This window comes from Alexandromys fortis, unplaced genomic scaffold, assembly GCF_014885135.2.
Source record: "Alexandromys fortis isolate MF-2015 unplaced genomic scaffold, M_Fortis_MF-2015_v1.1 scaffold_112, whole genome shotgun sequence".
NCBI classification, from domain to species: Eukaryota; Metazoa; Chordata; class Mammalia; order Rodentia; family Cricetidae; genus Alexandromys; species Alexandromys fortis.
The window spans coordinates 275,378-292,161 of NW_026068013.1; the positions used below are offsets into that span (position 1 = coordinate 275,378).

Genomic DNA, 16,784 nt, shown 5'->3' on the forward strand with positions numbered 1-16,784 from the left:
GGGGGGGGGGAGAAGCAGGGAGGGGAGCAGAGAAAAATGGAGAGCTCAATAAAAATCAGTCTTAAAAATAAAATGATTGAGTTTTTAAAAACTGCATGCGAACTTAAGTGGGCATTTGTTGCCCTGAGGAAAACAAATTGTTCCTCTTCAATCTTCTGGGACTTGGTTCCTGGGCCCTCGCAGCAGCTACCCTGCATTGAGGCAGCTGGAGCTATCCAGGGTTAGCGTGGAGGGAGACTGCTTCACAGAACATCACTGGCTCTGTCAGACAGTGGCTATTTGCTTCTTCTGTGGCTAGAACTTGTCATAGCAGCTAACGGCTACCATTGGAAATAGGAGACTGGCCATTTGCTTCACGGAGGGAACTTTGCAAGTCAGTTGGTCAGTGTGGTCAGTTATAGGCTTGGTGAGCTAACATTGCCTCAGCTAACGCTCCCAGACCTGGGTTCAGCACTTCACAGGCACAGATGGTGGCTCTCAGAGACATTAATGAGTGTGTGACCTTCCTCCTTTACACCACCTCTGCTGAAGGTATATGGGGCCATCACTTCCTTCCCGTTTCCTGTGATTATGTTCAGTGAAGGTAGAAGACCGTGGATCTCACGTTTTGACTTGGTTCATCTCCCTGTGACCTTAGAGATCTGTAGAAGCAATGGGCTGAGGACAGCCACTGGTGCCAGCTGCACAGCTGCAGGGACAGTTTCATTGCTACCGGATGAGGCTCTGAAGCCAAGCACATAGCTCGCTAGTACTGCCTAAAGCGGCATTGAGAATGGGGGGAAGATGAGCGTGTCACAAGACCGAGATGGCTTCCCTGGGCACTCTGGTAGTCTGCTGGCAGCAGTCAGGAGTCTCTTGGCTATCAGAAGTGTAAGCAGTCGCAGAGACAAAGGGCCGTCACCCATCCCACCATGTTTAAAGTGGTAAGGAAGTGTTAGAGGGAGACAGACCTGCTGGCTGCATCAGGAGGAACAGACGAGGTATGGTGACCCCAGCCTCATCTTTGGAGTACAGCCCATGCTTCATGGCTCTTTATAGAAGGAGCTGGGGTGGGAGAGAAGAACAGTCTTGGTCAAGATGAGGTCTGGTTGATCTTTGATCGGGGGGCTCAGAGAAGTTCCTGCTGTCACCCCTGAGAGAATGTCTGGTTCTCATGAGATGATCATGCCTGCTTGGGGTACAACCTTGCCAGGAGAGGTAACAGCCTCTTTGGGCACAGTCCACCCTGCTAGGCTCAGCGTTGCTTGTGGGTCCTTTGTCACAACGTTTACAGATGAACCCTTTTCCTGGCATCTGAGATGTCTGTGAACAGAGGCAAATGCAGAATCAGGGAGGAATGAGTTCATGGAGTGACAGGGCCAGTGGCTGGAGTCCTTCTGCAGCACCCTTGTGCTTGTGTGGCGGTCTTCCATCTGTGGTTTGCAGCCCACCCCAACAACTGAATCCATTAATCTCTGTAAAGACTCTGCATATCAAGGTTGCATCCTGACACTGAGTTTGGACCACGTATGAATTTCCGCCACAACTCAAGCCTTAACATTGAGTATAGGCAACCCTTTCCTGGTACCACCCCACCCCCACCCCAGCACTAGCTCTGATGTCATAGGTAATGAGTGCAGATTACTGAGTAAAAATAGTGGGTGTGGTTTCTGTAGAGCATGATTTCCAAATGCAGAAACTCCACAGCGATTCCACACTGGACCTTAGACTTGCCGGCAAAGGCCTGCTTCATGCTTAGACGTGTTCCTTGAGAAGCTGATCCTGTTGGCCACCTCTCCTCCCTCTACTTGTTTACCTTACAGGGTTAGGCCCTACGGGGCTTACAGGAAAAAGCCAGTCAGCTGCATGATGGTTGTCACCCTCCAGAAGACCCTCCTGTTCCTCTCCCCTCCTCTGTCAACCTCAGCACCCTGCAGGCTGCCTCATGCCAGGTCTCTTTTTAGGTTCTGTGATTGACTCATGCAAACCACTGTGCTATCAGTAAAGGTAGCATCCTAAATTTTGCTGATATATACATAAAGAAACTAACAAACCATGCGTGGAGCGACCTCTCATCTTGGCCTGTCTCAGGGAAGAAAGTTGCCTGACTTTTCTGATAGTTTCTTTTAGGCCTCCCTGTCTCCCTGTCTCCCTGTCTTGATGAGGAGTGCCGTTCTCTTCCCTTCTCCCCATGGGTCAGGGTGGGAGCAGATACCTCTCCTAACCTGCCTTTTCAACTTCAGCTTACAGCAGCAGCTCTCAGCCTGTGAGGTCAGACAACCCTTTCACAGGGGTTGCAGATCAAATAGCTTGCATATCAGATGTTTATGTTACAATTCATAACAGTAAAATTACAGTTATGAAATAGCAGTGAAATAATTTTTTGTTTGGAGGATCACAGCAACACAAGGAACTTCTTAAAAGGTTGCAGTATTAGGAAGGTTGAGACTAGAGGAGAGCAATGGCCCTAAGCTGGGCGGATGACAGAGTGTAAAAGACCAAACAGTCCTGTAGCACCCGCGCCACTATAAGACGATATGCGAGCCGGGAACTGAGCTGGAGACTTAAAAACATACAGAGAGAGACACGGACATGGGTCATCCTTGATACAAGAATGCCAAACTTAATTGTACTCGGGGCAGCTTATATAGGGATTCTTGGCCACACCCAGCTCTCAGGGTCTTTCAGCTGCAGACTCAGCAGGCTCAGAGCAGCTGCAGGCACAGGTATTCTGCTCAGTTCACCCCATCAGGCAAAGGGTCTGAAGCAAGCAAAGAAAGTCAAGTGTAACATAAGGGGGGGGGGGGCTGCTCACTGGCTAACTCTCACATCTTGATTAACCCAATTTTCTGATTTCTGATCTGTGTTAGCCATGTGGCTGAGTACCTTTTTTCAGTGGTCTAGGCAGGAGTGGGAGGAATCAACTTTCTCCTTCCCAGAATTCTCCTGTTCTCATTGTATTATTTCTACTTCCTGTCTGGTTTTCCCGCCTATACTTCCTGCCTGGCCAATCAGCATTTATTTAAAACATGATTGACAGATTACAGATAATTCTCCCACACCACTTCCCCCTCTTAAAAAAAAAAAAAGGCAAAGGAAAATATCCATAGTCCATATTTTGGGAATGTGGGCATAACATTCCAGGCTACTTCCAGCTGGTTGGAGGTGCTGATAATCTTATGGGGACCTAAAGACAATTTAGAGTTATGATCAAGTCTTGACTGAAGTATCCTGTGAGTCTTGATCATCTCAGGCAGCAGTCTTGAACTTGTTTTGGATGAAGAACTCAGACATCTGGGCTGTCTATTTCTGCCAGAGATTTCTCAGGTGGCCTTCCTTGATCAAAGCTGACTTTTCTTAACTCTGAATAAATCTACAGCCTCTCATTTTCTTTGGAAACAAAAGCAAAATCTCTTCTCCAACATAACATACCTTTTGACTTCAATTTTGAAGCCAAGGTATTTTCAAAATACCTATCTTGAATTAATTCTGCAGCATTTATAAGCAAATATCTTTTAGCAGCTGTTGCTCCTTCCTCAGCATTCAAACAATTTAAAGAGAGCATAATAGCATATAGTATCAAGATTCTCTGTGTATTTTCCATCCTTACGTGGCTTTATTTTAACCTCTATTTCTTTTATTTTTAACTTTTGGCTTTTTGAGACAGGTTCTCTGTATATCTTTGTCCTGGAATTCCCTCTGTAAACCAGGCTATCCTTGAACTCACAGAGATCCGTCTGTCTCTGCCTCCCAGGCTACTCTATTTCTTTCTTTCTTTTTTTTTTTTTTTTGAGAACTTTAATCTTTAGCCTGTATATATTTTTAACACACTATAGACCATTTAGAGGTTTTCTTCATCTTTGAATCTCTCTTTGTTGTATCTCTCTCTTTTTCTGACCACATGGGTCTTTAATTTGCTAAGGAATATGGAGTTTTTTTGCCACAACTCTATGGCATTTCAAGGTCCTTGCCAAGAAGCAAGCTGTAACATTGTGTCCATAGCTCCATAGTCTGGACCTCCTGCTTGAAAGAGTCAGAGTTTTCCCTGGCAGGATGGCCCAGAAAGCCTGCACTTTAAAACAGCGCAGCTTTTTTCCTGCTATGGCTAAAAACCAAAATGCTTTACTCTAGTCTTTCCCAAGCTTTCTCTGGCTTTCTGTGGATGCAGTTATTCACGTGGGCGCCATTTTGTAACATGAACGAGGGCCTGCTTGTTGTTGGGGTTTTTGTCCCGCCCAGTACCCCCCAACTGTTTAGCCCCAAAGAAATCACACATAGGTCTCCATAAATTATAAGCTGATTGGCCCATTAGCTCTAGCCTCTCACTGGCTAACTCTCACATCTTGATAACCCATTTTTCTGATCTATGTTACCTTTTTTCAGTGGGGCAAATCACATTCTGCTGCTTCGGTGGTCTGGGCAGGAGTGAAAGGAATCAACTTCCTCCTTCCCAGAATTCTCCTGTTCTCATTGTATCATTTCTACTTCCTGTCTGGTTTTCCCACCTATACTTCCTGCCTGGCCAATCAGCATTTATTTAAAACATGATCGACAGATTACAGACGATTCTCCCTCACCAGTCAAGGGGCCAAGAGTCTACAGCTCCCAACAGCAGAGTTTCTCCCTAACAATGCCAGCTGGCTGGCCAGCTTGTTGTCCTGACATTGCTGTACACATAATGACTTTGTTAACTGATTTAGGTACTCGTCAGTCCCTGAATGTTGAAAAGAGGGAGAACATCAGGCTTTATGTGGTTATCATTTATATAAAATATTTTATTAAATTTATTCATTGTGCATATACGAACACGAGCATATGCACACGTACACCATAGCACATGTGAAGGTAGGAACAGTTTGAGAGTATTCTCCAATCGTCATGAGGGTCCCAGGGATCAAACTGAGCTCCTCGCCCTGGCAGCCAGCACCTTTACCCACTGAAGCCATCTCCCGAGCGTAGTTATCTGTTGTTTTTGTTCTTTGAAACAGGATCTTGCCTTGTAACCCTGGCTGGCTCTAAGCCTCCTGAGAGCTGCTTACCAGGTGTGTGCCTCCTTGCCCAGACTGACAGCCCTTCACAAAGGAAATGCATAACCTTCGATTATATTTCAGGAGAGGGGAGTTGAGTCACCAGGCATGAACTCTGACCTTAAGGAGAGCATCCTTCCATCCCAGCTCTTATGTCTAAACCTTAATACCAGGTCACCCTTTGGAGTATTTTACTAGTTTTAGAAACTTCCAGCCACTTAGTTTTTCCTCATGTTCCTAATGTGTTTCAGCACATTAGACTTTCTGAGCAGGGAACTAATGCTCTCCTGTCCTGTTTTTGCCCATGTGGCTTTACAGGTCTGAAGAGTGGCTGGGAAGCAGCGTTGTTGGTTGTTTTATTCTTAGATACCACTCTGTTAGCACCAGGACAAGAAGACTGCCGTTCACTGTTTGGTCACAGTAGAATTCATGCAGCAGTTTAGAATGTGATTGGACAGGATAGTGTTCAGGACTGAATAGTAAAGGTTGGTTCAAGTGCAGTACCTACAAAACAACAACAAAAACCATGAATACCCCTGGGAGAGAACACAGTAGAGAAGCAAGGTTGTGAGCGGCTAGATGCACCCAGGATTTAAGTGTCTGGTTGTGGAGAAGCAATGCCCATAAAACCAGCCTGTACAGTTAAGCTTGAAATCCTCTAGTCTTTTTCAGAATGGTTGTGGAGGACAGGAGGGTGGTGTGTGGAGTCGTAATGGCTACCACCAGCAGAAGGAATGGCGACCTTGGTGCTTCCAGGGCAAGAAGGTGGGCCCCGTGATTAGCTTCTCCATCTTTGCTGTTTATGAAGGGAAATGGGCAGCAAGGGAAACCAATAAGCTTTTCCATCTCCAAGAGATGGAAAGCCAACACAGAAACAAGCTACACCATCTTCTGGAGTCAAAGGCTCTTTCCGGGCCTCCACCCCACACGTGTGAGGACTGTCAGCAGCTGCAGAACTCACAGTGCTACCCTGTGGACTGCCACTGTAGAAGGTCTTGTCTGCTCACACGGAGGGTTTATGCTCCCTCAAGAGAAATGCCTACTGAATAAGACTTAAAGGAGACATTTTGTGTTGGGAGTTTTCCTTAAGGAGGCTAATGTCTTTGTCCCTTTTTCACGCACACAATATTTCATACCAAAAAATATGACCTGGCATGGGCTGAGGCATTGGTACTGCCAACCAGCACTGCGGAAGTGTCTTTGCAGCTTTCGGAAACACATCCTTCCACCTGGGGACCCCATCACCGGCACAGAATGGCCACCTGACTGCTGGCGTTCCTACGGGGACTCTGGGAATGGAAGTTGTTTCCCCCTTGTAAAGAATACCTCTGGTTTGGACACCTGCAGCTACTGGCTGTCCTCGGTAATCCTGAAACAATGTGGCAGAGAACCTTACACTTCAAGGCCTTCTCACTTTCCCCTTCAGGGTTTACTCCTCTAGACCAGAAATGATTCATGACATGTTGGAAGGGGCCTGTAATCACAGCACTCAGGCTGCAGTGTGACTGTCACAAGCCTGAGGCCACCCTGGGCTGCATAGCAAGAACCTGACTCCAAAAACCAAACAAAAAAGTATGTTTTAAAAGTTGAAAATATGGGGGTGTGTGGCACACTCCTTTAATTCCAGCACTTAAGAGGCAGACGCAGACAGGTCTCTGAGTTCTAGGCCACCCTGGAGAAAAACAAAAAACCCTAAACTGTATAGATAGAAAGCTCTGTAGACGTGGGCCTGGTTTGTTGACAGTTCGGTGCTGCTGCTGGTGCAGCCCCCTGCTGCTGCCCTTGTTAGACTGTGTGGGGCCCTGGCAAGTGGCAGTGGGTGGGATCTTTTACTCTAGATCCTAATAAGTTTTCTTCTTGCCATTTTTTTTTCCAGAAAATACCACTGTGCATATGGCTTCCAACCAGACCAGTGAAGTTAATAACAGCACTTTGAAGCCATTAGTAACTTCAGGACTGCCAAGAAATGTCACAACTGCCACTGTGAAACCTGAAACTATTGCTAAAATATCAACACCAGGGGTCTCACCACACGTGACTTCCACTGCCTCAAAGTCCACACCCAAAGCAAGTACTTCCCCAAAATCAACCCAGACGGCAGCATCCATGATGACCACAGGCCACAACAGTTTAAAGACATCTATAACGAGTACGTATTAAAATTACTTCTATTTCTGTGCTGTAAATTAATTGTTAAATGCCACATTAAAGCCAGCATTCCATTCTGCAAAAATACAGAAACTTTTGTGTGCCAAATTTTCTCCTGTTCCCACATCCATTTCTTCCTAGAGATCCAGGCTTCAGAACATGCAGTGTTTAAAGCGCGGCCATCTGTTGTGTTTCCTTCTAGTCACAGCGACTGTCCATTCTGACAAGAGCAAAGGATCGAAGTTCGACACCGGCAGCTTTGTTGGAGGAATAGTGTTAACTCTGGGAGTCCTGTCTATTCTCTACATTGGATGCAAAGTGTATTATTCAAGGAGAGGCATTCGGTATCGAAGCATGTAAGTTTGGCCGTTCTACATAGCTTTCTCATGACCAGGACTAGAGTCAGACCAGCATCCTCTTGAGGAGAAACCTGCTATGCTCGTGTGCAGACGTGTGCTCACAAAGGAAAACACATCTGTAAGCATGCTGGTTTCCCTCGGATCAAACACTGCTTACCAGCATTTACCACACTCCTTTTGTTGACTTCTACCATGCATCATAAGAAATGGCATACCAGGTTTCATCAACTTAGTCCACATGCCCTGTATATGTCAGTGGTACCAAAGAGGTTTTTTGGTTAAAAACATGGTTTTTGCTTTTTATGATAAAAGACATAGACACGGGAAATTCTTCTGCTTAATTTTCCTGGTGATAGTAGTTACTTAAGGTACTAACTCCGTAAGCCAGGTATGGTGTCCATGGCTTATAATCCTAGCCTTTACAGTTGGCTGACTTCCGAATTTTGCCCTTCATGGGGTAAGTTTTCCCTCGTGTACATGACCAGGTAACGGCATGCCCCCCATGAAAAGTCTCAGGGATTTGACTTTGGGCCTGTTTGGCAATCTTAACCACTGCAATATTCTGGGTATGCACAAAACTTAGAGCTATGCTGAGCAGCAATAATTAATTTTGCTTGTAGAAATGGAGATTATTCTAAAGTTACCTTAGAATAATAATAATTTTACAGTAATTTAAATTTTCTATATTTTACAGTGATGAACATGATGCCATCATTTAAATTACTCCACTGGCCAAGGAAAGAAGAGAGACTGCAGCCCTGTCAAATAGTTTGGTTTATATTAGCCTGAAATATTATTTTCTTGGAAATAGTATAAAAAAGTCATATATAAAATGAACAATGTGTTCCATGAATATCTGAAAATCCCTTATTATTAAAGGTAAAGGGTGTAGTCTGGGCAGTTCAATGAGTTTGGAGCTAACAGGTAATTTATCCAGTGATTATGTTTACTTTAGAAAGTCATAGCAAGACAAGTCCTATCCTTCAGAGGATGCCATGACACCAGTTGTCACCGAGGGGCAGGATCCCACAGAATTGCAGAGCCTATTGCAGCGGTGTCTGGTTGGTCACATAACAAACCTAAGTGCCATTCAGTGCTGGGGTGTGTCCTGATTTACACCTTGGGTTCCACAGCTCAGCTAACCAGCAAACCTTAGGAAGCCCCCGCATTTTAGGGTTTATAGTCAGGGTTGACCTAGCGAGAACTTGCACTCCGATGCATCCCTCAGAGCACTGTGGAGCCTGGCCTTCACTAACCACCTCTTCTCAGCTCTCTGTCTCTGCTTCTTCCTTTCTGCATGAATGTCGGCACGCTGCCGCACTTGCCATGCTTCTCAACCGCAACAGGCCTAGCGATCTAGGAGAACAAGTGGACTGCCGCTGTGGGCACCTGTCACACGCTGGAAACCGCTGTGCACACGCGCTCGTCAGTTTGAGTTTTAGTGAATGCTTTTCAGGCAATGTAGAGCTGCTCTCCATATTCAGAAATTTTATATGACACCCAAATCAGTGTTTAGTAATCTATATTGGCAGCAAAATGCTGTTTGGTAAACCAGGGATCATGACCCCTACCCCGTCCCAGGTCAATAAACCTACAGGGTGGAGATGCTGTATTTTTTACACTATCAACTTACTCAGTTTTGAGAAAATTACTTTTTTATACTAAGCTGTATTTTGGAGTAAATTCCAACTTCCTTATCCCCAGGCCCATTCCTTGCCATGGAAAGGGAGCTGCATCTGGTCCTCCAGCAGCGCACGCGCTCTGCATTGAGTTCTATAGTTTATTCCAAGTCAAACTCAGGGTCAAGTTTAACAGAGGAGGTGTTTAGTGTCAAAATACTAATATAATATTTCTATTGCAGAGGGCCAGAATAAATTACAGGAATTTCTGAAAATGTAGCAATAAGCCAAAAATGTCCTAATGAGTGCTCACCTGTTACAGCTAAAAATCTAAGTGTAACTTTTGTAATCTGCTGCTGGTTTTCAAAAAACTAAAACTACCAGGAAATTTTTATATAATTAAGAATCATTTCTACTTGCTGTATATCAGGGCCAACCAATGTGGTAAAACATTGACTGCTCAAATCTACATTAACCCAGAGAGAAAGGAGGAAATGCTAGGAAATGGGGCACGGGCTTAGGCTCGTCTCAAGTGTGGGCTGACGGGAACTGGTGCTTTCCTCTCTTGAGGAGGAGGTTGAAGATGCTGTGGTGGTGAGGCCTTGTTTGTTTGCTGCATCCCTGGTACTACAGTCCCGGCTGATGAGCTCCTTGAAGACAGAACCACTTTCTTAAAGCGCTGTCTCAGAAACTTTAGGAGCTTGCCCTACTTTCCTCTGATTTGGGGGCTAAAAAGTAAAGTTACATTTTTTTTAAATTTGTTACTTTCAAATACCAGGACTTTTATTGAAGGGATTTCTTTTTAATCTGCCAACATGGAGCCCATTTACTAGGCATAAGTCTGTCTTCCGAGGCCGGCTTCAGCAAACGCTCGCCCTTCCTGGCTTCCCTAGAGAGTATGTTAGGATAAAACAGTCCTAGATGGTCATTGTACACCAGGCAAAGCTACTCTGGCTTTAAATTTTACTTCAGAAATTCTAAGAAAGGGATAATTCTAAGGTAGAGAAATTAGAGTTGGTAACATATTTTATGATGTCATAATTTTGTATCTTCTGCGGAACATTGGCAAACTCTTGTTACTGTTTTTCTATAATGACCGGTTTTGGTATCTCCTTGTTACTAAGATCTATTTTTAGAATAAAATCTGTTCTCCATTCAAAGTTTTTAGTGTTTAGTTGAATATGTCCAGAAGCTCCTGTTTTATTTATCCAGTATAGAATCCTGTTGCGTGCACAGCAAAGACTGCTTTACATCAGAGCCGGGCCTTGGATGGTTTATCTCACAGCAGAAATGTCCTTTCCTTGACACAGGCTTTCAAAGTTTGCAATGGGGTCTCTCATTTCTTCTGTCTTCTTGGATTCGGTTTCTTTTGCACAGATTAGCAACCATCCATTTCCGCCAGAGGCTGCCACCCCACAAACACATCACTCACCACACGCAGGCCCTTCCTTAGTCCATGAACTCGGAACACTCCAGACTTACGTTCTGAGGCTGCACCATACCTTCCTATGCGTCCATCGTGAGAGACATCCCAGATCAAGCTTGTTTGCACGTGGACCTCCAAGCCACAGCTACATTTAAATAACAGCTTGGCTCCAGGCCGGGACGTCCAACCAACATCAGTGCTTAAAAGGCCTTGTCCCTGGGCCCCCAGCACCACGGTGTAATGTGCCCATTTACTGATACTGACTCCTGCAGTCACCGTAGAGAATGCAGACCTCACCTTCACCCTGCACCCACTATAGCCATGTGCATGCTACAAAACCCGGAGCTACTCAACAGTACAGAGCTCTGGGGACCCTGCGGTGTCTGCCAAACCTACCTCAGCTGCCAGCTGTCCCTCGGTTGTGTCCCAAAGCCATCCTAAAAGTGACAGTGCCATTGAAGGCACAGAAACCAACAAGAAATATGAAGTCAATCAGACATGGATACCAGTCAGCCACTTCCAGGAGCTCGAGATCTCCAAGCTACTAATATGCAATAATTCAGGGTAATCATTTTAAGGGAGAGTAACCATCGGAAGATAACAAACACAATTCAACACAGTTCAACATAATCACACACATGACAGTGTGTGCGGCACGGTGATGTGTTAAGTCTACATACCTGTAAGGAAACAGCTTGATACTCGGCCTGTAAAAAATGTTTCTTGCCTATGTGTGGGGGAGGGGTGTTTATCCATGATTGGTTGGCTACTTGCTTTTGAGTTCATTCATGGTGGGGCAGAGTATCATGGGAAGAGATATCAAGATAACAGAGGAAGCTGTTTCTGTGGTATCTGCAAGAGACTGGATCCAGAACTCCAAAAGATACCAAAATCCACTTAAAATTATCACTAGAGAGAGTAATTACAATATATACCTAGTACAATGAAAACACTATATAACTAGTGGTCTAAGCCACAGATGTGGATGACAAAGTATACGGTCATCTGAGAAGGTGTGAAGAAATGAGATCCTACAGTTTATGAACTAGCATCACAGGTGAAAATGCTGAATACAGTATTAAAGAAAAATGACATAGAGGAATAATAGCTAAAAATGCCCCAATTTCTGGGGGAAATTTTTTTAAAAAAAAAATCCAGGAATGGAAAGATTCAAAGTCACAAATCATATTTGATTCAAAATGGATTACACTGTGACATTACAACCAAATTGCCAAACACTGGTAGAATCCTGAACTCAACAAGAAGATGTGCAACCCCACACAAAAGGCTTTAATTTTACCATCAAGATCTCAGTGGAAACCTGGCATGCTAGAAGAGTGGGGGAAAACAAAGACCCAACTAAATGGCAAAGCTGTCCATCCGACACAGTGATAGAGACTTGCCAAAACAAGTGTGCGTGGTGGTCCATTATTACACGCCTAGAGGAGAGAGCCTTCCAGAGTGCTTGTGTGCGCCATCAGAAAGATAAAGATAAGGCGTTTGCAGTTACAGAAGCTCTACTGCTGGTGGGCATATGACGTGAAAGGATAAGTTCTTACTACTTGTGTATTAAAAAAGTGAGGATAATCCACTTTGAATATATTTAATAAATTCCTTAAATATAAATGAACTAAAACCTCTAGTCAGAACCATTGACTGAGCTGGAAGATGTTCGGTGGGTACAGTGATCATTGTGTAAGTACCAGGAGTTTGGATTCCCAGCACCCACATAAGAGCTAGGGGTGGCAGTGCATACCCATAAACCCAGTGGTGAGTAGCAGAGACACCAACAGACCCCTGGGGCTTGTTGGCCAGCCAGTCTGTCCAAAAAGGTGAGCTCTAGGTTCAGTGAGAGACCCTGTCTCAAAAATGAAAAAAAAAAAAGATGGAAGTAGAGGAAGATGCAAAGTAGAAGGACGTAAATTGTGAAGTCACCCTCTGACCTCTGCATACACATGGGCAGATAAACACACAAGCACACCACTGAATAGGTTTAATAAACAATACTCAACTTCATGCTCCTTGTGAGAAATTAACTTTGCTTTTAAAGACAAAGTTGAAGTGTGGGGATGGAAAAAGATATATGTATATGAAAAAAGCAAAGTCTACATTTAGATGTATCAACTAAGTTAAAAAACTGAAAAGAAGGTTAGTATATGATAGGTCAGTCTGTCAAGGGGATCTGTGTCAAACACTTAACTGTGCTGTATGCATAAGAGAGATCCTCAGTACCACAGTCAGTGGTAAGCATCATACAGAAAGTCAGCAGGCTTATACTACATAGAACAAAAAGGCCTAAATCATAGGAATAAAGCAGACATAAAAGGCTATAAGAGTGCCTATATATAAATAAATCAGAGCTAAAATAATAACACTGCAAAATAGGAAAAAGTGTGTAAATCATACATGTGATATGGGTTAACATTTAAATTTATAAGGACCTCAACAGTAAAAAAAAAAATTAAAAATGGGTAAAGTACCTGGGTCAAGCATTTTTTTTTATTTTTAATTTTTTTTTTTTTTTTTTTTTGATTTTTCAAGACAGGGTTTCTCCGTAGATTTTTGGTTCCTGTCCTGGCACTAGCTCTTGTAGACCAGGCTGGTCTCGAACTCACAAAGATCCGCCTGCCTCTGCCTCCCGAGTGCTGGGATTAAAGGCAGGCGCCACCACCGCCAGGCTAACAAGCATTTTTTAAAGAATGTATACAAATGCCCTAAGTGTTCATGAAAAAATCTGATGCACATAATTAGCCGTCAGAGACATGCAAATTAAAGCCACAGTGAAATCCCACCTGCCCTGTTCCATGGCCATCAAGGGGGGGGGGGCAGGGTAAAGGTTGAGAGAGGCTAGAGGAGCAGCCATTGCACAGCTGTTACCGGCAAAGGATGTTGGCACAGCTGCTGTCAAGGAAAACAGCAGAGAAGTACCTCCAAAAGTTGGAAACAAGAACTGTGCACGCTGTCATTCTTACTGCTGGGTCAGTGTGGTAAGATATGCATGGATAATGTGTCAGGACACACAACTGTAGCCACAAACCTCTAGTCCTTCTGGGAAGGGTGTGCGCAGGTGTTAAAAGGGGGTGTGGGAACTCTGGGCGTCCCACTTCATTAAGCATCACACCTAAAGCTGCCGGGGTCCTCTGAAGGAACAGAACTGGCAGAATGAAAACACAAACGGGGTTTCTTGGACTGGCTTGCAGGGTGTGGTCTGCAGAGTCTAACAATGGCTGTCTCAGCCCGTGGTTGTTCAGTCCACAGGGCTGCATGTCTCAACAATCCCAGTCTGACGTGAAGGCCTGGAGGACCTGGTTTGCAGAGGACAGTGAAATTCTGAAGAATGCTGCAGCAACAAAACACATGAACTTACTGCCAGAAGGAGAGAAAGCAGGCAAAAAGCAGTTTCTTCCTTTACCTTTTCATGCAGGCTGCTGCAATGGTTTAAGTAAAATGCTGCAGGTCCCCGAGTGGCAGCAGTGGGCGGTGGGCCATGAGACCACACTGCAGGACCCTGAGCGGTGGGCAGCAGGTCCTGCCTGAGACCACGATGGTCCAAGAAGGCAGCCAGTCCCAGGCAGGAGCAAGTCCTAGGCAGGGAAGCACATGGTAGGTGAGCGACTCAGATGGATAGACATGACACAAGACCATGTCACAGCTCTCTGATGGCAGCGGGTCCTGGGCAGGGAGCCATGACCCGGATGAGAGACAGAGACATGGACAGGCACGCCATGTAGAGTGAGGTTGGATATTTAGTGGGTTGTGGAAGAGAATGGGAGAAGGGGGAAGAGCAGAAAGAGAGAAACAGGAGGGAAGGGGAGAAGTGGGGGAGGAAGGAGTGGGTGTGGCTTGTCTCTTAAAGGCACAGGACAGACCATTACATTCTCATCTCTTTTTGTATAATAAAAAAATAAAAAATAAAAAGGCAGGAGGTTAGGCACAACAGGTTAAAGGAATTGGGATGATGGATTCTCAAGACTGCTTCCTGCTTATTTGTGGGTGTTGTCTTGGGGAAAAAACCTGAGAAATCTGGATGCTGGTCACATCCTAGGGTAGCTGGTCTGTTTGTTCCTGTCCAGTGTTTGTGGTATGGAAATGTCTGATGTCTCTTACACCTGTTTAAGGTACTGGCAGAACGGAGGACAAAGTTAAATTTAGGGGAAAAAAATTTAGAACCAGAAAATTGAGAGGGGTATATCTGACTTGTTAAAGGTGGATCCTTCGATTCAGTTCCCTGGAACTCACAAGAATTTTTTGGGTTTGTGGAAACAGAAGTTTTAGACATAAACATATAAACAATAGCATATTTATGTCAGAATGACTGTGACAGATATTTTTGTACAATGGAAAAGTATTTTTAAGACTACGGAAGGCAATGTGAAAGAGAAATTTACCTTTATAACTTGCAGGTACACAGCTTAATAATTTGTGTTCATATTTTACTGGAATTTGTTTGGTGAGGTTGTTCTTTTAAACAACAAAATCTCTCAGCTGTCAAACTGTATCAGAGATCTTTGAGAAAAGTATAAAATTTTACTTGAGTTATTGATTACAAAACTTATTTGGTTAGCACCTAAAGCTACTCCTCAGGGTCCTCCATGGTGCTGAGGTTCGTATTTGCCTTTTACTGTTTAGCGCAGGGCCTACCAGGCTCCAGAAGATCCTGTGGGCTAAGAAATCTGTAGGAAGCCAAGCCTACCTTGTCAATTCCAATGATTCTGTCCACTGTCTGGTGATCTTCAGTTTAGATGAAAGGCAGTTTGCCTAGTGGTCAGCGCTTGGCAGTTAAAATGAAGCACGGATGGACATTGTTTTGTGCACATTTGTCGTCTGTCTTCTTTGGAGGAAGTAGTAGCTGCTGCTGCTAGAAGCCAACCTGTCTTTTTTTTTGTTATGAAAAGTCTTTTAATAATTAAATGTAGTATGGAGCAGCAGGCTATGTTCCTGCCCATGATCCCACACAGCTAGCTTAGCCCCGGAAATAATAACACACAAATTGTATTCTTTTAAATACTGCCTGGCCCGTTATCTGTAGCCTCTTATTGGCTAATTCTCATATCTTGCTTTAACCCATATTTAGTAATCTGTGTAGCACCACGAGGTGGCTTACCAGGAAGGATTCTAGCCTGCTTCCATCTTGGAGAGGAGAGCTATGGTGACTGACCTCACTGCCTTCTTCCCAGCATCCTGTTCTGTCTACTCTGCCTACCTAATTTTCTGTCCTATTAAAGGGCCAAGGCAGTTTTTTTATTTAACCAATGAAATCAAAACAAAACAGAAGACTCTCCTATATCAATTAAATATTTAAATGCCATATTCCCCAGATCTCTGAGCAGTTGAGGGCTGTTTATCAAGTACAGCTATAGTATAGAATCTGCCTGGAAAACTTGGTCTAAGCTTGATTGCACTGGCTCTCAACAGTTAAAGCAGGATTGAATTAAATATAAAGTATTTTTATAAGAGACTTAAAAGTACATAAAAGCTTAAAACATGAGACTTATGTTTTTGTAGTCTGAAATGAGACACAATGAACAGACAATTATAACATTTAACAGTAAACATAGGTGCATTTAAGGTACATGTATAAACACACACACAGAGTGAACAGGAGTTGGGTGAAGTGGATGCTCTTGGTGGGCCCTACCAAAGGCATGCCACTGCGCAAAACACACATGCACCAGAGTCAACAAGAGTAATTTAGAGAGAAAAACATAAGTAAACCAGGACCAGGCAGAGAATACCTCAGTAAAGATGGCGGTACTTGGCCACCTGACCTGGCTCTCAGTTAAGATGGTGGTAAGGTCACCTGGCCTCAGTTAAAATGGCAATGGTCACACAATGTATGGAAGAAAGATCTAGAGGTGTGATCCGCTCTCTTGCTGAGCCGCCATGCCATAAGCCATGGCAGGGAGCAAAAGGCTGGAATTGAAAACAGCTGCCTCGTGGATCCAACCAATTTTGTTGGCAGCAGTAGTGGTGTCAGGGACATTTTGAGGAAAAGTGGAGCCAGCGGGATACTGGCAGAGTAAGGGTTTATATCATAGCCAAAAACATGAAAACCAGCAAAAACAGCAACACCACAAGACTTATAGGGGGACAGCTCCCTCTATAGGTGAGGTGTGAAACGGCAAACACTACAGGGCCTGTAGAAGAGCGCCCTCTACCTACAGGCGGGTGTTGAAGCCTGACTGGCTCTGGTCCAGATGACTCGAAAACCAGAGAGGCTAGAGGC

General features: G+C 44.3%; 1 protein-coding gene across 1 annotated transcript in view; it reads left to right on the top strand.

Moving 5' to 3' along the window:
* Tmem123 (transmembrane protein 123) overlaps window positions 1–10,292 on the top strand; it is a 47,405-nt gene extending 37,113 nt beyond the window's left edge. Inside the window, exons 5-8 of the mRNA XM_050162189.1 lie at window positions 4,968–5,021; window positions 6,883–7,155; window positions 7,357–7,510; window positions 8,208–10,292. Coding sequence (XP_050018146.1) covers window positions 4,968–5,021; window positions 6,883–7,155; window positions 7,357–7,510; window positions 8,208–8,232 — 506 coding nt within the window. The 3' untranslated portion in view covers window positions 8,233–10,292. The remainder of the gene's footprint in view (window positions 1–4,967; window positions 5,022–6,882; window positions 7,156–7,356; window positions 7,511–8,207) is intronic.
* Window positions 10,293–16,784: the final 6,492 nt, after the last annotated feature.